The sequence below is a fragment of the Serpula lacrymans genome (genome assembly GCF_000218685.1).
Source record: "Serpula lacrymans var. lacrymans S7.9 unplaced genomic scaffold SERLAscaffold_13, whole genome shotgun sequence".
Lineage (NCBI taxonomy): Eukaryota > Fungi > Basidiomycota > Agaricomycetes > Boletales > Serpulaceae > Serpula > Serpula lacrymans.
The window spans coordinates 1,160,548-1,188,534 of record NW_006763302.1 but is presented as its reverse complement, the minus strand read 5'-3'; the positions used below and the strand labels follow the sequence as shown (position 1 = coordinate 1,188,534).

Here is a 27,987-nt window from a genome sequence, read left to right as displayed (position 1 = left end):
GTACTCCTAGGAGTCATTATACTGTAGCGAGTAGCACCTCGGACTATAAGTAGTAGGGGGTATAGTATAGGAATACCTCAGTCGTTTCTATAGCCTCTGGGGCAGCGGCTGAGGTATGTTACATTACATTTATTAGAGATCACCTTAAACTAACATTTATTGTAGTTTCACTTAGGTAAATAATAAAGTCATTTCTATAGCCTCTTGGGCAGCGGCTGAGTTTCACTTAGTTTTATTACAAACTTGATCCGGAACACAGGTTTTGATATGATGGGTTTTACTCCCTTTGGAAGTGGAACAGTGTCATATACTGCATTAGTATTGAGACTTAGGAGTTCCTCCTCCAAGGCAGACTTCCATAATTCTCCATCCGGATGTGATAAGGCTTCCTTTAGTGCCCTTGGAAGGTCTGTGTTAGATGGACCGGTACTTGCTATTCCAGCAAAGAATGTCTCCTCTGTATCAGATGTTTCTTCATGAACCTCAGGATTGTTAGGTTTCTCCATGGAGTTGTTATGCTGCTCTTTTCGAGACTGTTCCTCATCTAGAGTCCTTTGATAATCTCGGTTTTTGTCTGCAGGATGGGTCTGGAAACTGCTTCTGCGTACTCCTAGGACTTCAGCAGGCATGACTGCTCTTTTAGGAACTTGTGCAGGTACTTCAGGGAGTAAACACATTTGTGTATTTGTTGCCCCACTCACTCCTGAAGGTGTTGAATCACTCCTCGGAGGCGTTGGATGACTCCTCAGAGGTGTTGTATGCCTTCCAGAAGCTGATCCAATGGACAGGCTGTCTAGCTGTATTCAGACTTTTTCCACATCAGCTGGCTGTATGTTGAGGGGCTGTCCTCCCACTGACTGTAACTCTACTTTGGCTTTCCGTTCTGAAGATGGCCAGTGTTCAGGTCTTGGTTGTAGAGACTGTGGTGGAGGGTGTCTTAGTTGATCAGGTGCTCCCACTGCTCTCAAAACATCTCCACAGAGGTATTGCCCCACTGCTCTCGGAACATCTTCATGCTGATATGGTTCCATTGTTTGTGGAACATCTCCTTGGAGATGTGGTTCCATTTGCCATTCATTTGGATCTTGGATCCGAGGGTCAGGATCATCCTCTTCCAATGTTTTTTGGTCTGGATAGTGAGCATTCTCTGGAATGAGTCCCTCCCACTGATCTGTGCTAGTGTCTGTGTTCCAGGGAGCAGTGTCATCCTTTTGTACCTTTCCGGATTCATTGAATATGACATGCTGACTGGAAAACACAGTCCGTTTTTCAGTGTCTAGGAGTTTGTAGGCTTGCTTTCCATGTGTGTAGCCAATCATTATAGCTTTGCGCCCCTTGGAGTAAAACTTCCCTTGCCTTTTGTCTTTCGGAATCAAGGCATATGCTTGGCATCCGAAAGGGCAAAACAAAGTTGGATTAACTCTCCTTTTAAACAGTATTTCATATGGGGTCTTTTCATAGAGTCCTGATGCTGGGCTGTGTACTGTGATATATGCAGCTGTTTGCATGGCATCTACCTAAAATGACTTTGGGAGCTTGGAATCATGGAGCATAGTGGTTGCTAATGTAGCCAATGTCTGATTCATGCATTCTGCAATGCCATTTTGTTCTGGAGTATCTGCAGCTGTAGTTTCTTGGATGACACCATCTCCTCGGAGTTGATTTTTGAATGCATTGCCAGTATATTCTCCTCCCCCATTGCTCCGGAGGAATTCTGTGTATAGTGGAGTGAAGTTTTCTTCTCCCAAATGAGTCCGGAAGAATGTTTGGACATCTTCTTTCCATTGCTTGTATCGTTTCAGTGCTTCACTTTTATGTTTTAGGAAATATATCCATGGAAATTTGGAGAAATCATCTACAATGATAATCCAGTACCGGAAACCCTCCCTGGAAGTTGGTTTGATTGGTCCTCCAACATCTGTGTGCACAATTTGTATGGGGCGCTTGGCTCGGTTTCCTCCAGTGGACTTGAAAGGTAATTTCTTCATCTTTCCTAAAGCACAAGGTTCACAAAACTCTGGGGTTCCGGTAAGGGTGTCTATGTTCTGGAGCTGTCCTTTTGTAACCATTCGTTGCAAGCGGTCCATTCCAATGTGTCCCATTCTTCTGCGCAACAAATTTACATCTACTGCTGCAAAAGCTGACTCCGGTGTCATGCACCAAAATTGATTGGTAGCATGGACAGGTGTCAAGAATGAAGCGAATATTCAAAAAGAGTTGCCTTTGCGCCACACAGGCACAATGCCACGTGGAAGAGTAAGTAATATTGCCTTTTTTGAATCTGTGGCTGATCAGCACCACCTCTATTAGGCAATTCAGTCACGCTCACCTTTGCTTTTCCACTCGGTACTTTCCGCATTTCAGCATTTCTGCAAATTTTTACATTGCCACTGGCTACACATTGCATTGCGCCCTCGCTTTTGTCGTTTCCTTCACTCCCCTTCCTTTTCCTAGCCCCACCATGGGCCCCTTCCTCTCCTTTTTATTCTCACCTGACGGTCGTTTCTGGATCCCCATTTTAGTTCAACTACTCGTCACCTCCACCCTCCTCCTCCTCATCTTCTTTGCGAGCCCACTTTTTCTGATGTCACCACTTTCTATCTGCTGTCATGCACCAAAATTGATTGGTAGCATGGACAGGTGTCAATAACAAAGCGAATATTTGAAAAGACTCGCCTTTGCGCCACACAGGCACAGTGCCACGTGGAATAGTAATTAATATTGCCTTTTTTGAACTTGTGGCTGATCAGCATCACCTCTATTAGGCAATCCAGTCACGCTCACCTTTACTTTTCCATCCGGTACTTTCCGTGTTTCGGCATTTTGGCAAATTTTTGCATCGCCACTGGCTACACATTGCATTGCGCCCTCGCTTTTGTTGTTTCCCTTACTCCCCTTCCTTTGCCTAGCCCCACCATGGGCCCCTTCCTCTCCTTTTTATTCTCACCCGACGGTTGTTTCTGGATCCCCATTCTAATCCACTTGTTCATCACCTCCACCCTCCTCCTCCTCATATTATTTGCACCCCCACCATTTCTGATGTCACCACTTCCTATCCGCTTCCGTTGCCAATCTGTTGACTACCACGTGCCACTGCTGATATCAGCAAAGCCCCGGCGGCCGGTCCAAATAGGGCAACAGGTCCATCTTCATGACATCGATCTGCCATCACATACTATCAAAACATCAGTCACTCGTCTTGCCTGGTTGGAGCGTGGGTGGGTAGTTTTTGAGCTGGAGAAGGTTCATCCCCTTGCGTTGCCCATGTTCATCGCTGTCCCATTCACTTGGGTACACTTATCTTTTGTCCATCGTCTTCGCTACAGCTACACCTACCACACACTGTCTGGGACTCACTTGTTCCAAATTGGAACTACTCCCCTCCCTCCCTCGCTTGACCAGGTGGTCCAGTACAATCAGTCCATTGGTAAAGCCGTGGAACTGTCAGATTTGGACTAGGTGGTGGACCGGTGGCTCCAGTTTCTTTTTTTCAGCAGAACATTCATTTACAGTGCAATTATTTTGATTTTTGAATCATTTTATGGACAGATTTTTTTAGAATGCCTGACTGACAATAAAGGAACTGTGTTGATACTGATATTGTTTTTTCTTTATACTCTTTTACTGCATCTTCTTATGACATCACAATTTTCTTGCTCTTTTTCTCTTATTGGACTTTATTCTTATGACTGTACAAACCTGTGACATTACTTACATAGCATTCATTGTTCTATCTCTTTCTTTCCCTTATTTTGACAATCTTATCCTGTACCAACTACGCAGGATTTTTCAGCATACATTCCTTCCTTCATGTTCTTTCTCATTCTTTTTGCACAGCTATACTGTGCATAGCCTACCTTTCTTTTCACTATATAAACCCCTGTATTTTACCTTGTAAAAAAAAACAAAGCACTTGATTCCAGACATCTTCTCTAATCTTAAGTTCACTACTCTGCTACTTGTGATCCAGTGTGGTCACAACACTTCCCACTGCTACCACTGTTAATTGCTGTCATCGTCACTTCCCACTTTTGAAGTCATTGTTATCCCTTTTGATTAGAGTCCTTCTGAGCACTACAGTTTGTGCGTCAGGAGCCTGTTAGTTTTGGTGATTCTGCACCTTTGTGCTACCTATATATTTTCATTCCTTTCTCTATCTATTCTTCTATCATTCACTATTGATTGTGTTCTCTATTATTTCGCCTTTATGGCTGCTTTGTTTACCTTTGTTTATAAAACTTCGGACAGTACTGCAGAGTCCAATGCTTCCTATTCTCTAGTTACTCACATTGGACTCTAGGTACTGTATACCTGTCATACTCTCTAATAATAAAGTTACTCACATTGGACTCTAGTTCTAGTCCCTGATTGCTCTCAGCAAGTGGCTAGACACTTCCTTCAAGCTTTGTTCTTAATAGAGCCTGCTATCACTGGGAACCTCATCACCTCTTCATCTTTGTCGTTCTCAAACCTACCTTGTGCTACAATTAGCAAGGTAGTGCTCATCTATACTCATCACTAAGCCCCTATCTTCTATACATTCAACTATCCCTCCTCCTCAAAACCCACACCCATACATCTCTGGGTTTTACTGTGAAGGATCTTCATACATACCACCCCACGAACAACCAGAGCACCCACTGTTCTAGGAGGCAAAGCCCATAAACAAGTTCCGTGGAATCTGGGAGGATTGTTTGTTAGTTTGTTTTTGTGTGTGGTTTTCTAACAACAGTGCTCATCATCGACACCGGGTTGATTTCAGGTTTTGCTTGGATGTGATAAAGTCCTCGCTTGTGTAACGCAGTGAGGATAAGTTCCTCCTTTTTGCGAACTTCACAAGCATTTGACCCTGCTGGAAAAAGTGTTGATAACCCCATTTTGGACAATTTGTGGACAGAGACAAGTGCTAACGTGAAGTTTGGCACAAGTAAGACATTTGACAGTGCAATATTGTAGTCCTTTTTGCCAACAGTTGCTTGTAGGATTACTTTTCCAATGCCAATGGCATTTACAGAGGATTCATCCCCAAAACTGATTGTCCTCGGAGGATGCAGAACATGGTATATTCCTGGCTCAAACCAGGAGCGGTGAGGGACCATGTGGGATGTTGCTCTGGAGTCAATAATAATTGTTGTTTTGGTCTTATCGGGTTCCGACACAAGGTAAGCTTGAATGCGTTTAGCAAGGGGTTTGGAAATATGTACATGTTCCAATGCAATATGACTCTGTTCCTCCTCGGAGTCAGATCCAGATGATTTCTCCGCCGTATTTGCCTTTTCCTTCTCTTTTCCTTTATCCTTGTGTCTTTCCTTTTCCTTCTTCCTTTGACCTTTTTCAGCTGACTGAAGTATTTGACACTCCGAGGTGTTGTGTGATTTGGCTTTGTGGAAGTTACACCATTTCTCCTCGGATTTGAGTGCTGATTTGGAACCTCCAGGGACCTTCCCTGACTGTCGTGCAACTTCTGCAGTGATCCGGATCTTAACTGCATCAAAGGTAAGTTTATTTCCTTCAATCGTGTTGATTACTGATGACTGAAATATTTGCCATTCAGGAGTGCATGGGAGAGATTGGAGAAGAGCAAAAGCCATGAGTTTGGTATCAACTCCTAGTTTCATTCCGGAGAGGTGTGAATCAATTGTCCGGATTTTTGCAATGTGGTCCTGGATAGGTGATGTCCCATCCCAGGACAATTTGGTGAGTTGCTGGAATGAATAGAAGGCCAAGGCAATGTTGGATGTTTGATGGAGTGAGACAAGTTTATCAAATAACTCCTTGGAGCTGGTGAGGTCTCCAGTCCTCATTAGGAGGGCATCAGAGATGTGGTCCTGGATGATTCCATGTGCCTTCTCATCCTTAAGTATCCAGGTGATCTCAGGATCCTCTGAGGAGGTAGGTTTTCCTGGTGAGGGCTTAAGCTCCTCTCCAGTAACAAGCTGGAGAATGTTTTCCCGACATAGCTTTGAGATGATCCAGAGTTTCCATTTATTTACCTGTTAATGATTATATACCGTGTACTGCCAGTACCTGATTCCCTGGGCTAGAGTTGGCACGCCGCTAGCGGGCACGCAGGACCCAGAGCTTGGAAGGGCGCTATGGAGTTGGCTCGAAGAGCAGGTTTAGCACTTTTATAGTGATGATACACCTGTCAATGCCGAATTACTATGACGTGCGTGAAGCTCGTGACGTGTGACCCATGTGACAGCCTTGCAGAAATGTTCGGGTTCGATTCGTCAACGTTTCATGACTGCTTCGGCCTCGGGCACGTCGATGAGGCTCACCGATAGCCGCATCTCCAAAGTCCTTTGTGTTGCATGCAGTGGATCTCAAAGCCACATGGTTCACCTTCGAATCCGCTTTGAAGGTTTGTCACCATCCGCAATAGAACATGGTTTCCTGCAGAATTCGAGCCAGTGGATATAGAACCATTTGTCACTATCTTAGGTTCGTTGGAATCAACCTTCTTGTGACTGACAGGAGATAGGTAATGACAAACCTCAGGTCGAAATTGCAGAGTACTTTTCCTTTGGATCGCCCTTCAGTAGTCATTGATACGACTCGGATCTTCCGTAATACCAGCGCGACCTTGCGAATCATACTTAGTAAATCAAGAAGCAGCGTCGCCGTTATGGCGCGTCATTGCCCGGCTGTGATTCTTAGAACACTAGAAAACCATGAAGCATTCCCAAGTTTCACTACGAAACTTAAATCCTCGACCTCACGCAAGGCCAGACAGCTAAATATAGCACACTTTCCCAAGTTATACACGCAGAAGTCCTTCTTTGCGTGTCGCGCTGCTCAACACGCCAATCTTCCCTGATAGCATTCCACGAACGACAAATCATTGATAGTAATCATCGTAATATCAAAGTGACAAATGGGCGCAGCATTATCTTGGGCTAGAGAGGTTGTACCTCCCAAATCTAAATTCTCTGTCAATAACATACCGGATCTGGCTGGGAAGGTAATCATTGTCACTGGCGCTAAAACGGGAATCGGAAAAGAGACCACCTTGATGAGCGTTCATTAAAGCGCGTTCCTCTTCCTTCTCCTATCCAGGCCTTGAAATGAGAATGGTACGATCACATACATGTGCTAACGACCATAATGCAAACTCTTTTATCACACAATGCAAAAGTCTATGTCGCAGCCAGAAACCAGCCTCAATCGGAGGAAACTATCCGTGAATTGAAGGACAAGACAGGAAACGAGGCAATCTTCCTCAAGCTCGATCAAGTGGCCGCTGAGGAGTTTCTCAGGTATTACTCACTCAACTCCCCAGGTCACGACTGGCCCACTAACGCTAACGAACTCACCTTTTCATCCGGATAGCAAAGAGACGCAGCTCCATGTTCTCATTAATAACGCGTAAGTCCCAGATCCGAGAAAAAGGTCCTATGCAAATCCTTTCACTGATATTGACTCGGCTAGTGGCGTGATGTTTCCTCCAAAGGACCTCTTAACCGCGGATGGCTATGATCTCCAATTTGGTACCAACGTTCTTGGTAGAAGCCCCTTTTTTTCTTCGTTTCATACAGACAGTAATAGTCTGCGTTGTTCCACAGGCCATCATTACTTCACGAAACTTCTCCTTCCAACCCTAATCTCAACAGCCCAAACCTCCCCAGACGGCAAAGCACGCGTGGTCACCGTTGCCTCATCTGCGCATCTCTTCGGTAGCCTCGATTTTGCCACATTCAAAGATGGCCCAGTTCGGAAGAAAATGAGTCCCCAGTCATTATATGGTCAAAGCAAATACGTGAGGCCTCTTCAACCCTGCCATATTGTCGTTAATCCGGCGTGACCTTTCGTCTGACTGGTGATATAGGGAAACATTGTTTCTGCTCTAGAACTCGCAAAGCGCTATGGTAACCAAGGCATCGTGTCTATTGCCTTGAACCCAGGAAACATCCGTTCCGACCTCCAACGGTACGTACCAGATTTTGCTCGAAAAATAATGGTGCGTGTCATAAAAAAGATTTTATCTGGTATGCGACTTCTCACTCTGATCGTTCACAGAATGCGGTACTCTTGTTTGACACCCCACAAGGCGCTCTCACGCAATTATATGCGGGGACTGCACCTGAGGCCGCCGGACTCAACGGCAAGGTAACTTTCTGTCTCTTCAAGCTCGCTCTGCCCTTGTTGATGTTGCTGCGTCTGATTTCCAGTACCTTGTCCCCTGGGCACGACCTGGGATCCCTCGGCAGGGTACACAGGACCCGAAGCTCGGCCAGGCACTGTGGGAGTGGTTGGAAATGCAGGTCAAAGACGTGTGAATCACGTTGCTATAGGACAGTTGCTGTATTTCCTTCACTTTATGCCATGCAACTTTCCGAATCCTGAACTTAAATCTGTCATCACTACTGTATTTCCCCTGTTTAAACCATTCGTTCGATGCTACTTATTCCATCTGAGTCGTCCACTATATCCACACTGATCGGTGTGAGTAATCTCTAAATAATCAGCTTTCAAGAATAGTGTGACTGCAACACATAGTCCTTTTTTCTTCTGCATCTGCGACAAGAAAGCAATGTTTTATATCTACGTCCTTTATCAGTTCCGGTAGCGCTGGTAGCGCTGGAAAGTCATACTTCTTCATGTTCGTCGGAAGAAGAAAAAGACCCGAGGGGTATAAATCGCTTTGCGGTTGCACGAGAATGATGGAACTAAAAAAATATTAAAGAGGCTCAAGTTAGCGGTGCCCCGAGCCAATGTGAATTAGTGCATTGCTCTTGTTTTGTCGACAAGACCGCCAGCCATCTTTGGAGGAGAACGTTGAAATACATACGAAGGACATGTGCGCTTGCCTATCTCGCAAACTTATTGGTTTCAATGACGACGACGCCATCGAACCATAACCAACGTCCGAAGACGGAAAGGCACAATTTGCGCTGTAAACTGATGCCAGCTGCTTCGAGTGGTTGCCACGAGATATATCGCTGACTTTTGTAGAGGGCTCGGCAGTGTTTGAGTTCGATGTTTTCGAAAAATGATATCCAGCATCATGTCTAGTATGTGGGATACCCGGGCCCATAAGCCACTTATCTTTGTGGCTCAAAACGTCATCATCTCTAGAAGTGGTTTTTGATTCGACTTGTGACAATTGGGCTGGCTTTTTGTGCATTTGAATAGGGCTCGACGAAGGGACGGACGAAAGGGGGGACAGACTAGCGGGAATATCGTGACGGCTTGGAGTAGCATGAGAAACATGTTGTTCATCGGGAGCATGTGCAGCTTGTGCAGCTAAGGAAGACATCGCCGATGATGACCTTAGGGTAGGAGCAAGGGATTCCAATTGGGATTCGGCCGGTACTTGTCGAGGAACTATGGGAGTTACTTGATTCTTACCTGACTCCCTATTGATAGGTCTTGGCCGTAGCTTTGCTCGTGTCCTGGCCTTAGATGATTCAGCTGACGGATCAAGTTGAATTGCATGGCCATGGGATCCATTTGCTTTGGCCGCGACAAGTTTCTTACGGCCAGGACCAGGGGCGGAGGTCATCATGATTTGAGTGGGAGCCTGAGAGTCGCGTTGTGGGTGATGATTGCCTGTTCCCGATAGCTCAGAATAACCCATGCGGAAGGGGCCACTAACAGGTTGTCGTATCTCAGACAGAAAAGGAGAAATTGGATGCGCACTGTGAATTATACCGCCAGAAGTAGTGATATTGGGGATAAAGAGGTTTCCTGCTTCGTCACTACTCAGGCTCACAATTTTCGGTGGCGATTGGCGGGGGGATAATTGGCAATATGGAAGGTGACCGAGGCGGAGAATCGATGCGCATCCTTTTGACCCTTTTCTTACTTCCTTTTGTGTTGTAATTATGTGGAGAAAGATCAGGAAGAGGTCCATGATTGGAGAGTGTATCAACGTCCGCCACAGATGTGGCACGTTTTTTGGGGACCAGCGGACGTGACTCTGCGTGAGATGCCAATGGTGGAGAATGGCAATAAAGGCCTTGTAGGACTTCGACAGATTTGGTCTTCATATCATCGATAATTTTCGCTTGCATGATGTCCAGAGTCGACGGTATACTTGAGACACTATTCTTTATGACTTCAATAATATTCGTTTTCATCAGGTCCAAAGCTGTCGAGATACCAGATATACTAGGATTTAGCGCGTCGATAATACTGGATTTAATCTGTTCTAAGTGAAATTGAGGTATGTCAGAGTTCATAGCATCCGATAACGAAGAGATTTTCGAAATGTTAGTGTTCAGAGCGTCTACGATGCCGGACCTCGCTTGATCGATGTGGAGTGGAATAGCATGAAGAAGGGGTGGGACAGATAGAACACTAGTTATCAGTGCATTTTGCTGCTCTTGAATCATTTGGATTGTATGCGTCTGGGATTGCATCAGCTAGATGATCTCATGGTCAGAGCGCATTCGCCAAAGCTGAGGTATGGCATCAAACAGTACCGTTTGCAGCGCATCTGTGCGTTTTTCTAGTGCCTGGAATACAGCTTCGATCGATGTTTGTGACTTAAGCATAAGTTCTAGTTGTGCAGATTGAGCAGGTGCGCCTATACACTTCTGTAACACAGCCTGACATCTGTTCGCTGTCGAACGACCACGCAGGCAGTACGTTATCGACGCTTTGATTAGTATTTGTAAGAAATTTAGACCTGGCTAACAAGACTTACAGATGTCGAGCATCTCTCCCATGATTTTGTCTCGATCACCTTCGAACATTCTCTGTACGGTAACCAGCTCTTTCCTAGCATCTTCGACACCACCAGTGAGTTTATCCACACGAGCTGAGAACTTTTCAAGGTTAAGTTGAGTATCATATAGTAACATGCGCATAGATGCGCCTGCTTTGTCGAGCGGAGCTAATGGAGGAACAGGGATCGTTGTTTTCGCTGTCGTTGAGGTCGATTGAGACATTTCCTTGCCAAGAATGGCCCATAAAGCACTTGAAGAGGAAGAAAATACTGGCCGCTTCTTTGAAGTAGCATTTTCTGCCGATGGTCCAGGTAAAGTACTCATGGCTGTAAGGATTAGCCCTGTAGAAATAGGGAACATGAGGGAAACCAACGCGATGACATCACGTGCGATGAGCAGGTCATTCACGTGCGAGAAAGACAAAACTCCAGTTGATTTGCAGAGAACAGGATAACATTGTAAATGCGACATATTGGTTTATGTGGTGAGCTATAGTACACATTAGTATCGTGAGTCCATTTCCGAGTGCACCTAGTGTAACATGGCGAAAGTACACTCAACGGGAGAGTGGGGATGCAAGAGAAGGTGAGCGTAACTTGAGACAGTCGATGATCTTGAAACGTTAAGAAACTAGTTCATAGAGGAGGTAGAGGACGTCGGCATTGTGGGCAGATATTCTGTAAGTAACCACGTGAGTTTCCTGCGTATATTAATAGAACGTGTTTAATGACCTTAATAGCAAGCCACTAAAAGGAAACAATTAGTAAATGTCTCTAACAACGGAATGGGACTATTCGTACCTTTTCGAGACATTCGGTATGCTTTTGAAGATCATTGTCAAAAGAATTATTAAAGGTGTATGTCGGAATTAAGATCATACTAGCACCCACGAATAGATGGCTACACGGCGCAAGACTGTAGTTTCTGCGTGCACTAACTTTGTGTAACAATCCTCCAGCAACTTGCTGGCGTTGTCGTGGATCTTCAGCATAGATAACTTCCATGCAGATGGCACAATCTCCCAACGAAGAGTCGGGCGACTCTGGGTCAGAAACACCAGAAGACGGAATCGGTGGGTGATAATCGTACATCTTCGTACTGGTAAACTACATGTGAGAGTAGATGAGATACCGATCTAATACGACGATATAACATGGACGTACCCGCTTTGGAAGGAAGAATGTAGGTCCAAGTTGCTCTTGCAGTATCAAAACGATGACTTGCATTAGTATGAAAACTGCAAGGATGTATATCCATGCTGGATATATTAAGAGTTGACGAAGATAATTATTAGTGACAAACACCAGCAGGTATAGATAGTCGGACTTACGTCGACGATCCACATCGAGAACATTCTTGGGACAAGCTAGGAAATCTGCAAAATGGAGTCAGCCATGAGAATGTAATACCAGGTAGAATAGACGTACACAACGCAAAATAAAGTCTGCAAATTGTGGTACCCACTAAGTACTCCTTGCTTAATGCGCTACTCCTGCTCCGTCTAACGGACCGCACGATTTGTGGCAACCAGAACGACGAGTACATAGTACCGACGAAAAACAGTGCCAATGAAGGTGTAACGATGACGCGAACGACGAAAGTGAGGAAGAAAAACATCCCTAACCCTAAGAGAGGTCTCGTCAGCTATAAATACCAGAACACACGATACGGCCTACAGATGCGAGCCTGGGGATCAGAACGCAGATGTTGCATGAAGAGGCGGAAGAAGCTGGGTTCAGAAGGAACGGAAGGAGTGGGAGGGGCTGCTTGTGGTGCCTGCGTAGGTAAACTAGAATCCTCCTGAGGTGAAGGTGGAGTTTGACGAATGGGAGAAGGAGCTGGTACGACATCTTCTGGGGCTTGTACCTGATTGATGAGAATGGAGAATTGCTGTAAACCGACGGAAATTTTAATCAAGGCCTAGGGCGCTGCTGCTATTAGGATTACGCTCACCGCTTCATAAGCGAACAGCATGCAAGCTAAGAACGCAGGGGCAACAAGTGAAAGCGATGGCCGTCCATCAGCGAGAATGGCAAATGTAATATGTCCTGCAAACGAAACGGCGTCCACTATGGCTTGGGTAAGGAATGACCAGCGAGATAAACGAGAAATGCCAGCGGGCGTTCGGCTGCGGTCCATCTGACGAGAAAGAAGAACGAGAAGAACGAAGTAGGCGAGTGCTGCCGTCCCGGCATCTGGTTAAAGATAAGAGGAATGATGAGCAACACAAACAAAAAATAAGATGATGAACTGACAGGTTGTAACTTTGCGGAAAAAAGTGCGAGACCTATTGATTGCAATGTCAGATCTATAAGGAATGCTCTACATGTGTGCTCCTACCTCAAACCCTCAGTGTTGTTGATATGGTAAAGAATGCCACATTCCTTGCTCAGTAGTACACCGTTAAGAGTTAACTTGGGAGACTTGACAGTCCATTTTCCAGTGGGTCTCTGTAGTTCTTCTTCCAGCTCATCCATGAGCTGCTCCGGAACTTGAGATGGCTCTATCTGAGAATATAGGGTGAATCCGCATTTTGATTTGCCGCTGTTGTCTGTAGAGAGATTAGCAAGATAGCTCCCTCAGGGACTAAGAATGATTGACATACCATCGTTGTTGCTGTCTTGGTCTATGATACCTTGATCGATCATAGTCTTTAGCTTGTTGATCCTTGAAGCAATTTCAGGTTCTACAGCGTGTGCTGTGGCGTTTTGGTAGCCCTCGGGTACTATGGATGGCAGTAGGCGTATATCTATGTTTCGGCTGTACAGCAACATGTGAGTACGACGAAACTCTGGTAAATAAGAGATATTACCCGATTGGCTCTGCAAACCCATAGATAGAACCGTTTCCTATGATATGGACGCCTTCGAAATCAAGTCTCATATCACCTACATTTTTAGGATCAACGAGATCAATTCTGCCCTAAATGTGATGTTTGATGTGTTGGTGAACAAACAGATACGAAATATCGAGTTGACATACATGAATCATCGCTATTCTCGCTGATGCATTGTTCGCCGCAGTGACTTCCACAGGGGTGCGAGCCATCAAACTCCAAGAAATCTTTTCTGAACCAGACCAATTCCATGGCCCTATTTTCTGTAGTACTTCAGTCATATTAGGATCAGCCATGTAGGTCCGGGCCAGGGACGCCCATGCGAGGTCTGAGGTATTGGGATGAGAGAGGCTGGGAGGAGTGACGTTGTGGTAGTTTACATCCCCGCGAATAAAACCTGTCACATTGGGGAAATACGACGAATGCGATGGGTCGAGTTGCGAGCCAAATGTCATGAAAGACTGTAGCAGGGGAGCCACAGATGAGTCTGGTGCTGACTACCTTTGGACTCAGACATTGTTCTACACAACCCAGTCAAAAATAGCACGCACTAGAGTAAAATTTGACTCCGTCCCATTCATCCACGCAGTAAAATTGGACATTTGGTAGTTCAATGACTGGAGTGCATCCTGATAATGGTTCCGTGCGAGAAACTCGTCTCCGCTGTGATTGGTGAGCATGAAAAGCATGAATATTATGAAAAGAAAAGAGGGAACAGAGCTCCTTTGGTTTTGTATCCGTACGGCTTCTGGAGGATTGACGGTTCCTTCATTGCGGTCCATAGCGTGCACCGAGCAAGTCACGATGTAACTTGACACAAACGCTCAGCCACAGCCTAGTATGTGTGGGGAAATCTCTCCAGCCACGCTCGCGTTCGAAACTCCGCAACGCGTCGAGCTCAACGATGGCAACGACATCGGCGTCGGACAGTAAACGGTGGACACATTTCCACTCGGCATTACAGCTCGCCATTCAACGTTCTGCGCGCCAATGGACGTACATTTACATATATCCTCGTTGCCACATTTACCAGATGAATTTGACGATATGATGAAACAGCTATGAAGACTTTACCGAATATTTTTCTCTATGGTGCAAAGAAGAACCAAATGGCGCGTCTGCTGTGTTTAATGCTGTCTCAAGGCATATGGAATCTACAATATCTGTACGTGTCTTGGTCTATAACTTGTCAGGGTACACTGCTCATAGCGAGGATTAAAGAACAGTTGTGAAGACCTATTCAAAGAGTATAATGTTAGGGAGAGTATCAACATATTGCATGCTGTCGTTACAGAAGCTCGTGCACGAAAGCAGCGCGGAGAACTATCGGGGAAAGACGTTTGGAAAGAGGATTTACAACCTCGAGCTGCTGGTCGTGCTCATGTGGTGCCTATTCTAGAAGGGGAGGTCGATCGCCTGAAAGCAACATTGAAAGCTGTACGACAAATTTTTTCTGCTCATTCTCATACTCACAGTATATGTTTTATGTTAGCTCGAAGAAGAAAATCTGAAACTGCAAGCTCAATTTCAGGAGAATGTCAGGAAACAGGAAGAAACAGATGCGAAGACGACCGAGCTTCTAGATATTCTCGACGATGTATGTTCCATTGTCGTTCTTCCGTTTTCCAAGCTCACTTGAGTCATAGATCTACCACAAGTGGAATAAACTTCCCCACGAAGATATGGAATTGTGGACACTCCAGACTGCTGAATCATTAGGCTCGACACGGCCACCATGATCGGGGTTGGCGTAGTTTTTCAAAGTTTCTTAACATCTTAGCCGCTAAGCTCGGTCGAAGGTGACTGAAAATCAACGTAGCAGAGAACGGAAAGCCGATAGAAAGAACACCATACAACTTGCCAAGGACAGGCATCAAGTTTGAACACATCTGGGAGAATAATCTTGCGCCCCAGCCAGACGTCCAACTCGGATGACTACTTATGAATGATAGTAGTCGTTGGGAACACGTAGCAGAGTCAATTTGGGTACAACGAGGGTTGTATATTAATATACTAAGCTTCCAAAGTTTCCAAAGGGGTGACAGTTCCAAGTGTATTGCCTACAAAGCACAAACCAATTGACAGTTCACTCTCAGTAAAAACAAAAAGTCGGCTAAAGTTGTGTGAAAGTCAGACTAATGGTTGAGGCGCTGTACGGGAACAAAAATGAAAATGAGATTTTGCGCATTTTTGGCGCCACAAGGAGTGCCGATATGCCAGAAGGCGTGCCGTGCCGTTCTTTTTCAGACCACCCACAGACCCCATACCCCTCTAAAAACAATGTACAAGAGGAAAGCCTCAGCCTCAGGCATTGAAACTTCTACATGCGACTCTAAACGGCCTCGCTACTGGTTGAGGATGAACAGAGACACCAATCTTGCTACTCAGTCCACCAGCTCGCACAACTACCATGGTGTAAAAGCCACACCTATTCCACCTGATATTGATGATGGTCAAGTTTCCACCAGCACAAAGGACAGGCAAATTTGGTCAGAGGCTGAGGAAGTTGGGTTGATTGCGTATATAACTAGCAAGCGAAGTGAGGGTGGAGATGGGATGAATTTCCCAAAGAAATTCTGGCCAAAGGCTGCTGTGGAATTCAATCAGAATATACAAAAGGATCATGTAGTTGGCCCTGCAAAGGAAGGCAAGCACTGCTCTAGCAAATGGGGAAGGGTGTGTACAATGTCAATTTATTAATTGACGGTTTACTTTAGCCTGCAATTAGTTGTGATCTACCTACAAACTCATCAAAGCGTTATCAGAGCAATTGGGCTTTCATTGGGATGATACTAATGGTGCAGATATCACAATTGAAAGAAACACTGTATGGGAGGATACCTCAAGGTATGTGCTCACTTTTTAAAACAATATCTGCATCTTATTGGTCTGTAGAAAAACCCTGGTGTCAAGGGTTTTTGCAACAAGGGTTGGGTCCATTTCAAAGCAATGGACAATCTCATATCTGGGCGTCATGCCAAGGGAGCAAATGCATTTTGCCCTTCTCTCATTCCTACCTCTGTATCTAGTTTTCCTATATCTACCAATGCCCCAAATTCTTTGTTGTCCATATCCGGTAGTTCCCTGCCCTTTCCCCCACAAACGCCTAGGAGTGATCAACCATATCCCAACAACAATCCTCACCTCACCATGCCAACTATTCCTGCTGGCCTGCGTGGTGCAGAAAGTCCCAACATGCAGCGCAGTGATGCCGGTGTGAGCGACTGGCTTATTGGGCTGCCATCTCCCAAATCACTGCCCCCTCCTACCAATATGTCACCAGTTATGTCCGGTGGGTCTTCCAGTAGCAAGCAAAAAGAAAGTACCTCAGATGCGGATGTGGATGTGATGTCAACTGCTACTTGCAGCAAGGGCACAGGAGTTACTGTGCATAGTCGCAGTTCTAAAACCCCTCGTGTAGCTGCAAATACAATGACCACCAATGCCCTAACTGGGTTGAATGATACGCTGGGTCAGATTGTACCTATAATGAAGGGGATAACTGACACTATTTGTAATGAGCTGGATACCTTGTCTACGAGACAAGACAGTTCTTCCACTGTTATACCCTCATCTGCACCTGGGACATCTGTTACCACCCCCTCCTCTTTCATTTCCCGCTACCAATTCGACATTGCTGAACAGGCCTCCCATATACAAAGAGGTATCGCTATCCAAGCACTACAAGAACTTGACTATGAGCTTGGGATTCCCAAGCAGGTTGAAGTCCTTCGTATCTTTGAGCACAAAATGGGGGTGGTGGATACATACTTGAACATGTTGCATGCGACTGAGTTGTGTAGGGCATGGATCAGCTCCATCACAAGATCTGTGTGGTATTTACTTCTGCTGGTACAATATGAAATGTTATGAAAATGACATTGAGTTAGTATCATAGTACAAGGCAGTAAGATATTGTGAGACAATGTTACACTAATCCTCTTCTACGCAGTTCACCCTGATAGTCCTCCCACATCAACTTAGCAATCTCATCTTTCCTCACATTTGCTTGTGTCCGGGTTGCTTCGGTGGGAGGCCCTGTGGCTAAAGTCCCAGTGTCAAGGCGAGGGATGGGGTCTTCAGTGGGAGTGTTGTAGTCTTGGATTTCATACGGGTCATGGACCCGTATGAAATTATGTAACATGCAGAGGGCGGGGGGTATGCATGCTTGAACAGCCATGTCATACTCAGAAGGGAGGAGGAGAATACAAAAATGCCGCTTGAGGATCCCAAAGATACACTCAATGACGTTGCAGGCAGATGCATGTCAAAGGTTGAAGTATTCACGAGGATTCTGTGGCCTAAAAATGCTAGATGTTAGAATAGGATGTGAAAAATGGAGGGTAAATCTTACCTGCAATTGCCACGAGTGTATTCCTGAAGGTGGTAGTGTTCACCTCTGTATGGCACTAAAAGCTGGGGGCAGGAAGGAAATCCTGCATCCGCTAGATAGTACTTACCCTGCAGAATGCGAAGGTTGCTCGTACAAGCATCATAGCATAGAGCGGCATCTGCAATAGAGCCTTCCCACCCACTGAGCATGTAAGAAAATTTGAGGTCAAAAGTGCAACAGGCAAGGCAGTTTTGAGATACCCCGCCTTTGCGGTTTTGCAATGCCTGGCGTTTGGCGGCAGATGGGGCACATGCAATGTGTGTGTCCCATCAATGGCACCAATGGTACCTTTGAAGCGGCAATATTTGGGATTTTCCATGATGTAAGGCAGCAGCGGGTTGTCCTCAGCAGGTAGATGGACATAGGTAACATAAATTTCTGGGGAGGTAAATGCAGCCAGGATCTTCTTGAAGTACCTAGAAATTGTATTGTTTGATTGTTGGAATTGTTCACCAAGATGGCGAACAGATAAGCCTGTGACAGATGCGTATAGGAAGATGGCGAGCTGTTCCTCAAGGCTGACATGCCTTGAGTCAATGTAATGATGGTGTCTGAGTAGGTCGATTAACTTGAGGAAAACATGGCACCTGACACCAAGTTCAGCACAAATGCGGTCGGGATGGCCCTGCAGTAATTCAAGGACCCATCCATGGCCTGTCAAAATAGAGGTGTGGTATGGTTGGGGTAGAGAGTTGTCAAGTTGGTTGGTAGCTACCAGTGCTGCTGATTGTGCAACCGTTTGAAGGCTGATGAGTGCAAGAGAGAGCTGTTGGGCACATAAGAAAATTACTGCTCGGTGCCTACGGGCAATTGACACTTCTTCACTCTCTTCAACGCCCTCCTCTCCCTCTCCCATACTATCATCGTCACTACTGATCCCCAAGTCCCTCTGTCTGCCTGGGCCACGGTCATCGACTTGATCTTCATCCATAGTCTCTGTCAATTGTTGCTGTATAACCGTGATTTTATCAATCTATCTTGCTGCATGCGGACACTCAATACATTGTCTCTCCGCCTCAAGTGCCCCCCCAAGTGCCACTTTTGCAAAGTCAAAATTCAAAAAATATTGCGATATTCTGTTCCCGTACAGCGCCTGAGTGAAGTCACATGAAAGTCATGCAAATTCTACCTTTAGTTAAAAAATTATGAACTGTTACTATGGGCTCGTACAGGAACTCTGAATATTTTTTTTTTTCACCCACAATCTGCCGGAATGCCGTTGGAGAGACGGATAGGCATCCATCCCATGAGCTATGAATGGGTAGGTATCATACTTCCATCAACCTCATGTCTAGAGCAAAAAAATGCAGGGCCTCCAGCCCAACCATCAGGAAAACATGACTTGGATATAAATGCAAAAATATCTATTATATCAAAAAATATCTGTTATATCTATAAGTGCAATTCTTGCATAGTCCCCTACTCTAAATGCATAAATATCAATAAATATCAGTTTAGAGTATTGCTATATTGTAAAAAGTGGTTTATAGCACAGTTGTTAAAACAAAAATGATCTTGCACTTTTTAACTATAATTCACTCTAATTCACTCTAAATGCAATTATATCGATCCATACTCAATTATATCCAAAAAAAACAATATTAAAGCAAATTATATTGATTTCAAAAAATGCTGCAGCAGTAACATCTATAAAACAACATCAGATTGCCCCAATATTGTACAATTATTCCTACAACTATTCCTATAAAAATACTTGAAGTTAAGAAAATATTACAATATAAATATGTAGTGAGCTCTAACCAAAAATATTCATCAAATTATCAAATATACTGCCAAGTATGTAGGAGAGCATTTCATATCATAATCCCATCTTGTAAAAGTATAATAAGTAGATATTTATGGTGATTAAGGTAATATACCTGGCAGAAAATGCCGTCTCTGAGAATTCTATTATAACATTATTGACAGCACCTAGTAAAACATATTCAAGCTGGTAGACAATTTTGATTGTTAGTCTATTTTATAAATAAACGAACAAATGAACACTTACCATGCATGCTACTAGAGCTGGAAAAATGATGCCACATCATCACCTTTCTTATATTAGGTCTTCCAGAAGTAGCCTAGGAATCGTAAATAATAATGTATTAGTGTAGAATAAATAAGAAAGACCTTTTTATTTTGGCATTGAAATTGCTGGGGCTGTCTAGGTTGGGTTGAAGGTTGAAGGAGGTGGTGATAGAGAAGTCATCATTAGCAAAAAATGGCCTTCAGCAGAATAGTAATTCAGAACAAACAAACAATAACACACCTACTGGGGCTTACAAACTGTTTCTAGGGCATCAATGTTGGGGTGGCAGCCACCTCCATCTGGTATTTGCAATTGAGTCTGGTGAGAGAAAAATTTTGCAGTCTGGCTACTCTCTACTAGTAGCCAGGCTGGAATGGTACCTTGGTAGAGTAGCGAGACTTAAAATTTTGTGCAGCATTGTTGGCACTGTGTAACATAGTGATGAGGTGTTGCCACCATTGTATCAAACAATATGGTGACATGGAGGGAGGCGCAACTGCGCTGCAGTGCAGTAGCGCTTTCCCACAGATGAAAAATGGCAAGTTGTTCTTCAATCAACACATGCTTTGAATCTGAGTATCCATTGGCCTGCAATAAATCTAACAACTTCAAGAAAACTTCCTGCTGCACCCCAAGCTCCGTCCTGATACAATCAGGATGCCCATCTATCAATTCCCTGACCCATCTATAGCCTGTCAGGACCAAATTGTGGTACGGTCTTGGTTTGGGGTGTTGCACTTATTCTTCCACTATAGCCCAAGTAGTATGTGCGATTGATTTGACAATGATAGAAGCTAGTTTCTGTTAGAATATACTCTGACATATTAATACTCCATAGGATAATACCTCTGATTTGTAAGCCAACCCAGTATGCAGCAGCTATACTGTGTAAGATGTCCGTGGTTGCATGTCATGTTTAAGATCCTGTATTGTATAACCTTGGCCATATAGTTCAATTGGTAGAGCAGCTGGCATGTATCCAGAAGGTTCCAGGCTCAATCCCTGGTCTGGTCAATATCCAATTTTATCACTGTCTACTTGGAGGACAGATAATGTACTGGATGTTTGTGGATCATTTTCACTTAATAATTGGGCTAGTAAATTTGCATACCAAAAAATATGGTAGTATAGAATTCATTTGTTGTAGTATAGTAACTTGAAGTCCATTATTTTATTATTGCCAACTTTGAGCTGATCTGATTGGCTTTAATTGCAATAAAAGTACTCTATATGTAGCAGTAGTGGCATCTATATCAATCTATAGCGCACTATTTGCCATGAATGCTATATTTGGTCTATTACCCAATCATACCAAACTATATCCAATCAGAGTAAAATCATGTCTTCCTGATGACCCACCTCTATTCCCACCACCACCACCATCACCACCACCACCACACACTATGCCTAATGCAGCCGCACCCAAATCCATCAAGTTTGGACAAATAGACAACTTTCATGGGATGCCGGACAGAGCAAATGGATGGATGCTATTGGCAAAAGTGTACTTCAATATAAATGATACCATTTATGACTTGGACAAGAAAAAGGTCTTTGAAGCCCTTTCTCACATGAAAGAAGGAGCGGCCTTAGCATGGAAGGAGAGCAAATTGACAGAGTACACAGGGCCAGCAAAATACCCCAAATGGGCAGATTTTGAAGCCAACTTCAATGGAACCTTTATTACCGCAGACATAAAAGGAGTGCCAGTGCGGCGCTCATGGCAATGAAAATGGAAACAGGAGAAACAGCCGTAAAATTCAACTTTTGTTTTATGGTAGAAGCCGGTGTCAATGATGAGAACTGCTGTTAGAAAACCACACACAAAACAAACTAACAAACAATCCTCCCAGATTCCATGGAACTTGTTTATGGGCTTTGCCTCCTAGAACAGTGGAGTGGTCTGGTTGTTCGTGGCGTGGTACATATAAAGATCCTTCAAAGTAAAACCCAGAGGTGTATGAGTGTGGGTTTTGAGGAGGAGGGATAGTTGAATTTATAGAAGATAGGAGCTTAGTGACAAGTATAGATGAGCACTACCTTGCTAATTGTAGCACAAGGTAGGTTTGAGAATAACGAGGATGACAAGGTGATGAGGTTCCCAGTGATAGCAGGCTCCTGACGCACAAACTGTAGTGCTCAGAAGGACTCTAATTGAAAGGGATGATAATGATGTTCAAAAGTGACAAGTGGCATTGACAGCAGTTAACAGTGGTAGCAGTGGGAAGTGTATTGACCGCACTGGATCACAAGTAGCAGTAAGAAGTGGACTTGGGATTAGAGAAGAAGTCTGGATTGGATTTCTTGTTGTTATTTTACAAGGTAAAATACAGGGGTTTATATAGTGAAAAAAAAGTAGGCTATGCACAGTATAGCTGTGCAAAAGGATGTGAAAGAATGTGAAGGAAGGAATGTATGCTGACAAATCCTGCGTAGGTAGTACAGGATAAGATTGTCAAAAAAAGGAAAAGAAAGGGATAGCACAATGAATGCTGTGAGTAATGTCACAGGTTTGTACAGCCATAAAAGAAAGTCCAATAGCAGAAAGAGAGCAAGTACCAACCAACTTTGGTGTATGACAGTGTCTTGTTCTGGTGTAAATGCAAGCTGTGGGGTTTCAATATAGTTCTGTAAATGATAAAGGTGTTACAATAACACAATTTTTGGACCTCTCCTTTATTTTCATTCTCCGCTTTAACCTTGTACTTTAGCTTTCACACATGGTGCCACGCAGCACATCCCCTTTTTTCCAAACTTCTCACGCCACATTGCCTTTTTTCTTATTTTAGACACAACTCTCTCACACAGTGGAGCTGGCCATATGGGCTAGGCCCCATGACATCATCAGCCACTGTCTCTATCAACTGTATAGTACACATGTACAAACAACCCTGTAGTAGTATATATACCCCAATAGATCCAGGAGACTCCTCAGCAAGTCCTCCTGTTGTATACCAACAAACTCTCTGCAGCTCAAGGGGTAACCACTCCCCATCATCTTCTTTATAGTGTGTTCCTGTGTGTGCCAGAGTAAATAACTCTTGGTTGTTACACCAGTTACCTTTTTTTCACTTTACAAGAGAACAAGTTGACATGTTGTTGCAACAAGATATCAATGGTCTGCTGCACGCCATGCGTGCACAGATTGCAACATTAACCTTGCAACTTGCCAAGCTGCAGATAAACCCTCCTGCGGCAACCCCCTCGGTTGAGAAGAAATTCAACAAAAAGTCGAAGTCGTCGCTGACCCTGGCACCTTTGAGGGAGACAGAGCGCAATTTGCCGAGTGGTGGATCAAACTCCAGATTTGGGTTAAGGCAAATTGGGACACATTTGCAGACAATTTTTAGGTAGCCACTGCGGTGCTACCTCGACTAAAAGGACCTGTGGCGGGTCAATATGTTCAAGTTAGACTACAGGAATGCTATACCATGGGAGTGTGGCCGACCTGGGACAATCTCAAGAAGGAGATTGAAAAATATTTCAAACCACAAGCTGAGCATGACTGGGCGCATCAGCAAATCTGTTCCTTCAAACAAGGAAATATGAGGACGGATGACTATGTTACCCGGTTCCTGGCCCTCTCCATCCAAGGAGGGCTTGGTAATGAACATGCAGTGGAACTACTGGAGTGCAATGTGAACCCCCGCATTGCAGAACAGATCTACTTGCAGGATACAAGAAACAAGAACTTGGCCCTGGCGGCTGAGGAAGTATGACGAATTGGTAGAGCCATGGAGCTTTACCAAATGCACCAAGGTGGCGGGTCCACCACCAAAAACAACAAAACCCAGAGGTGCCCTGGGTCATCAAACCATCAAAAACATTCTCACGGGTTTAAGCTGTTCGGGCTGCAACCAGGGCAGGGAGCCCCCATGGATATCGGCGCGGTCCAAGGAGGACAGATGCACAGATTCCAGGGAAACTGCTATAATTGCGGCCAAAAGGGACACATGTCCCGAGACTGCAGAGAAGCAGGTCGCTCAACAAAAAAATAACCAAGGGCGCCAGGCGCGCCAATTAGAGTCCAAGAAATCGGACGATCGGCTCCAAACTCTGGCTGGTCGTTCATACGACAAAATCCGGGCCTTTTTCTATGACCAACAGGTCAATGAGATGAAGGCTCAGGGAAAAGAGTTTGGAGCTTAGGTCACTTACTCCTATGAACAATGAAGTAAACCACAACAAAGTGGCCCCTGGTCCGGGGTGTTGCATGAGCAATAAAGAAAAGACGGGGATGGCTCCCCAATTTGTAAATAGATCTTTAAATTTGTTATCAGAAGAATGTACATGTATGAAACATTGTGACTGTAATATTTATGACACTACTGCTGCACCAGCGTCTCCTTTGGAGCGTGGCCCTGCCGAGACAAACACTAGGGTGCTTAATTCTGGTAAAAATAAAATAAAAAAACATGTAACTTTTGATACCCCTTCTTCTTCACTGGAGCCACCCTTTCCCAAAATCCCAAGGCGTGTGTTGATGCGCACATATATATTCCAAAAGGAGATCCATTTAGATGTTGGTGTGGAAAACCTTGCCCAGGGCATAGTACACCCAACCAGCGCACTGCTTGATTCAGGCGCTAACAGAATCTTCATAGATCAGGTCTGGGCGGAGCAAATTGGACTCCCTCTTGTAAAATTAGATGTATCTATTCCCGTCTATAACGTTGACAGTACGCTGAACATGGGTGGCTGCATCACGCACAAGTGTTCTTTTGTGGTCAAATACCAAGGACACAGAGAACAAGTCACCGCCAAAGCTACTAGGGAAGATTAATTTAATCTTGGGCTAGACCTGGCTATTTAAACACAATCCTGAGATCAACTGGCAGACAGGGGTTGTTACATTGTCACGTTGCCCTCAGGAGTGTGTGAACTTGGGTAAACCAAATCATGTCCGTCACAATGAGCATCTTGAAAAGATAAATGCTGGTCACATTTATGCCAAGCTTAGATCTTTAGAAAAGATCGACAATGACGATGATGAGGTAAAACCCAAAGAAAAGATCAAGAGGCTGGTAGCTCCCCTTTTATAAGACTCATGTCCTCATAAGTCCGGATGCAGCACTCTGGAACTTGTTGGTAATCCAATCAAAAAGCATTGGAGATTTAGAAGTTGCGGTGCAGTTTTTGTAAGGACGGAAATGAAGAGAAGCGGTGATAATGCGAGGGGCGGCAGGATTTGTTTTGTGAAAGGCGGTGAGCAAATTAGAGACATGTGTAAGATTGGTGTCGGGTTCCCAAGTGCGTTTGGAGACTGGATAACCATGCCAGTGAACCAGGTAGTCGAGTTTACTACCTTTCAGTTTGGTTGGTCTGGAGGCAATTATACTCTCTACTTTGTATTTGTCTACTCCTTTAACAATTTTGGGCGGTGGTCATGAGGAAATTGGTTGATTGGGGAATTTGGGAGCATGGTACCGTGAGAGGATGGTTTCATTGAATACTGGATGAATGGACTTCCAGCTTTTTGGGACGTTGAGTTGGTAGGCGGAGGGTCCAACTTTTCGGGTGATTTTAAAAGGCCCAAAACATTTGTTGTCCAATTTCTTCATTGGTCTATCTGTCGTGATGTTGTGTCCTTCTAACCAGACTTTATTGCCAATTTTATATTCCTGGGATGGGGATTTCTTACAGTCATAATATCTTCTCAGATTATCGTTTGCTAAAAGAAGGGAGGATTTTGTGATGTCGTGGAGTTTTTTCATCTGTTTGCCAAACTCTGTCGCCAATGCGGATTGAGGGGATGATGTAGTGGTGGTATGCGTTCGTGGGTGTAGTCCATAGTTCAGAAAGAAAGGTGTTTGATTCATCGCGGTGTGGAGATGATTGTTGTATGTAAACTCAGTGATGGAAAGCCAATCTGCCCAGTCATTCTGTTGATGATTTATGAAAATGTAGAGGTAGTGCTCTAAATCCTGGTTGATCCGTTCGGACTGTCCCTCTGTTTGAGGGTGATAGCTTGTAGAGAGGCCCGGTGTTATCCCCATCAAATCATAAAAGTCTTTAGTAAATTGAAACATGAATTGAGGACCTCGATCTGAGATGATCTTTTCAGGGATTCCATGGAGTTGTATTACATTGTCTCGGAGTTGACGTGTGTAACCAGCAGAGTCGATGGTGATGAAAGTGGGGACAAAATGGGCCATCTTGCTAAATCGGTCTACAAAGACCTGAATGGTGGTGTAGCCCTTGGACTCCGGTAGTGTGCGTATGAGGTTGGTGGTGATAATTTGCCAAGGCTGATTGGGTATTGGGTTTGGATGTAGGGGGGTGTTATGCTTGGTCCAATGTGCCTTGGTGCATTGACAACTCTTGCACCATTGTACATATCGTCTGATATCTGTACAAAGATTCGGCCATCAGAGCCCCCGGTGTTGATGATGAGAACTGTTGTTATAAAACCACACACAAAAACAAACTAACACACAATCCTCCCAGATTCCACGGAACTGGTTTATGGGCTTTGCCTCCTAGAACAGTGGGTGCTCTGGCTGTTTGTGGGGTGGTATGTATGAGGATCCTTTAAAGTAAAACCCAGAGGTGTATGAGTGTGGGTTTTGAGGAGGAGGGATAGTTGAATTATAGAGGATAGGGGCTTAGTTGACGAGTATGGACAAGCACTACCTTGCTAATTGTAGCACAAGGTAGGTTTGAGAACAACAAGATAACGGGGTGACAAGCTTCCCAGTGATAGCAGGCTCCTGATTCACAGACTGTACTGCTCAGAAGGACTCTAATCAAAAGGGATGACAATCACTTTCAAAAAGTGACGAGTGACAATGACATCAGTTAACAGTGGTAGCAGTGGGAAGTGTTGTGACCACACTGGATCACAAGTAGCAGAGTAGTGAACTTGAGATTAGAGAAGAAGTCTGGATTCAAGTTCTTGTTATTTTTCAAGGTAAAATACAGGGGTTTATATAGTGAAAGAAAAGTAGGCTATGCACAGTATAGCTGTGCAAAAAAAATGAGAAAGAACATGAAGGAAGGAATGTACGCTGACAAATCCTGCATAGGTAGTACAGGATAAGATTGTCAAAAAAGGAAAAGAAAGGGATAGAACAATGAATGCTATGTAAGTAATGTCACAGGTTTGTACAGCCATAAAAGCAAGTCCAAATAGCAAAAAGAGAGCAAGAAAATTGTGATGTCATGAGAAGATGCAGTAAAAAAAGGGCAAGGCAAAACACTATCAGTATCAACACAGTTCCTTTATTGTCAGTCAGGCATTCTAAAAAAATATGTGTCCATAAAAATGATTCAAAAATCAAAAATAATTGCACTGTAAATGAATGTTCTGCTGAAGAAAAAGAAACTGGAGCCACCGGTCCACCACCTAGTCCAAATCTGACAGTTCCATGGCCTTACCAATGGATTGGTTGTGTTGGACCACCTGATCAAATGAGGGAGGGAGAGGAGTAGTTCCAATTTGGAACAAGTGAGTCCCAGGCAGCGTGTGGTAGGTGTAGCTGTAGTGAAGACGATGGACAAAAGATAAGTGTACCCAAGTGAATGGGACAGCAATGAACATGGGCAATGCAAGAGGATAAACCTTCTCCAGCTCAAAAACTACCCACCCACGCTCCAACCAGGCAAGATGAGCGACCAATGTTTTGATAGTATGTGATGGCAGATCGACGTCATGAAGATGGACCTGTTGCCCTATTTGGACCAGCCACCAGGGCTTTACTGATATAAGCAGTGGCACGTGGTAGTCAACGGATTGGCAACGGAAGCGGATAGAAAGTGGTGACATCAGAAATGGTGGGGGTGCAAATAATATCAGGAGGAGGAGGGTGGAGGTGATGAAAAAGTGGATTAGAATGGGGATCCAGAACAATCATCAGGTGAGAATAAAACGGAGAGGAAGGGGCCCATGGTGGGGCTAGGAAAAGGAAGGGGAGTGAAGGAAACGACAAAAGCGAGGGCGCAATGCAATGTGTAGCCAGTGGCAATGCAAAAATTTGCTGAAATGCTGAAACGCAGAAAGTACCGAATGGAAAAGCAAAGGTGAGCGTGACTGGATTGCCTAATAGAGATGGTG

The 27,987-nt window shown here is 44.5% G+C and overlaps 9 protein-coding genes across 9 annotated transcripts; 6 read left to right on the top strand and 3 right to left on the bottom strand.

Annotated features, from left to right (window-relative positions):
* Nucleotides 1–1,582: 1,582 nt before the first annotated feature.
* On the bottom strand, nt 1,583–1,774 carry SERLADRAFT_400020 (uncharacterized protein; the record flags this gene model as incomplete). The annotated part of the gene is made up of 1 exon (XM_007322707.1): nt 1,583–1,774. One exon carries the CDS (start codon nt 1,772–1,774, stop codon nt 1,583–1,585), a length of 192 nt encoding a protein of 63 aa, XP_007322769.1.
* Nucleotides 1,775–6,047: 4,273 nt separating this feature from the next.
* Nucleotides 6,048–10,245, top strand: SERLADRAFT_477282 (uncharacterized protein; the record flags this gene model as incomplete). Its single annotated transcript, XM_007322706.1, has 8 exons — nt 6,048–6,444; nt 6,502–7,259; nt 7,333–7,368; nt 7,432–7,505; nt 7,566–7,759; nt 7,829–7,960; nt 8,020–8,109; nt 8,172–10,245. The coding sequence occupies 7 exons, from the start codon at nt 7,108–7,110 to the stop codon at nt 8,277–8,279; spliced, it is 786 nt and encodes a 261-aa protein (XP_007322768.1).
* Nucleotides 10,246–10,637: 392 nt separating this feature from the next.
* On the bottom strand, nt 10,638–10,895 carry SERLADRAFT_351719 (uncharacterized protein; the record flags this gene model as incomplete). Its single annotated transcript, XM_007322705.1, has 1 exon — nt 10,638–10,895. One exon carries the CDS (start codon nt 10,893–10,895, stop codon nt 10,638–10,640), a length of 258 nt encoding a protein of 85 aa, XP_007322767.1.
* A 413-nt stretch (nt 10,896–11,308) lies between these two features.
* Nucleotides 11,309–14,291, bottom strand: SERLADRAFT_442156 (uncharacterized protein; the record flags this gene model as incomplete). The annotated part of the gene is made up of 14 exons (XM_007322704.1): nt 11,309–11,350; nt 11,405–11,419; nt 11,474–11,779; nt 11,837–11,931; nt 12,004–12,048; nt 12,101–12,298; nt 12,350–12,563; nt 12,627–12,868; nt 12,929–12,960; nt 13,014–13,224; nt 13,279–13,433; nt 13,486–13,595; nt 13,656–14,006; nt 14,061–14,291. 14 exons carry the CDS (start codon nt 14,289–14,291, stop codon nt 11,309–11,311), a joined length of 2,247 nt encoding a protein of 748 aa, XP_007322766.1.
* A 104-nt stretch (nt 14,292–14,395) lies between these two features.
* SERLADRAFT_477279 (uncharacterized protein) lies at nt 14,396–15,619 on the top strand (the record flags this gene model as incomplete). Its single annotated transcript, XM_007322703.1, has 5 exons — nt 14,396–14,505; nt 14,569–14,674; nt 14,731–14,946; nt 15,002–15,106; nt 15,156–15,619. 5 exons carry the CDS (start codon nt 14,414–14,416, stop codon nt 15,246–15,248), a joined length of 612 nt encoding a protein of 203 aa, XP_007322765.1.
* A 117-nt stretch (nt 15,620–15,736) lies between these two features.
* SERLADRAFT_477275 (uncharacterized protein) lies at nt 15,737–16,578 on the top strand (the record flags this gene model as incomplete). The annotated part of the gene is made up of 2 exons (XM_007322702.1): nt 15,737–16,185; nt 16,277–16,578. 2 exons carry the CDS (start codon nt 15,790–15,792, stop codon nt 16,373–16,375), a joined length of 495 nt encoding a protein of 164 aa, XP_007322764.1.
* Nucleotides 16,579–21,337: 4,759 nt separating this feature from the next.
* Nucleotides 21,338–21,664, top strand: SERLADRAFT_442152 (uncharacterized protein; the record flags this gene model as incomplete). Its single annotated transcript, XM_007322701.1, has 1 exon — nt 21,338–21,664. The coding sequence occupies one exon, from the start codon at nt 21,338–21,340 to the stop codon at nt 21,662–21,664; it is 327 nt and encodes a 108-aa protein (XP_007322763.1).
* A 1,402-nt stretch (nt 21,665–23,066) lies between these two features.
* On the top strand, nt 23,067–24,083 carry SERLADRAFT_442151 (uncharacterized protein; the record flags this gene model as incomplete). The annotated part of the gene is made up of 3 exons (XM_007322700.1): nt 23,067–23,223; nt 23,289–23,647; nt 23,796–24,083. The coding sequence occupies 3 exons, from the start codon at nt 23,067–23,069 to the stop codon at nt 24,081–24,083; spliced, it is 804 nt and encodes a 267-aa protein (XP_007322762.1).
* A 334-nt stretch (nt 24,084–24,417) lies between these two features.
* Nucleotides 24,418–24,717, top strand: SERLADRAFT_351612 (uncharacterized protein; the record flags this gene model as incomplete). Its single annotated transcript, XM_007322699.1, has 1 exon — nt 24,418–24,717. One exon carries the CDS (start codon nt 24,418–24,420, stop codon nt 24,715–24,717), a length of 300 nt encoding a protein of 99 aa, XP_007322761.1.
* Between the last annotated feature and the right edge of the window lie 3,270 nt (nt 24,718–27,987).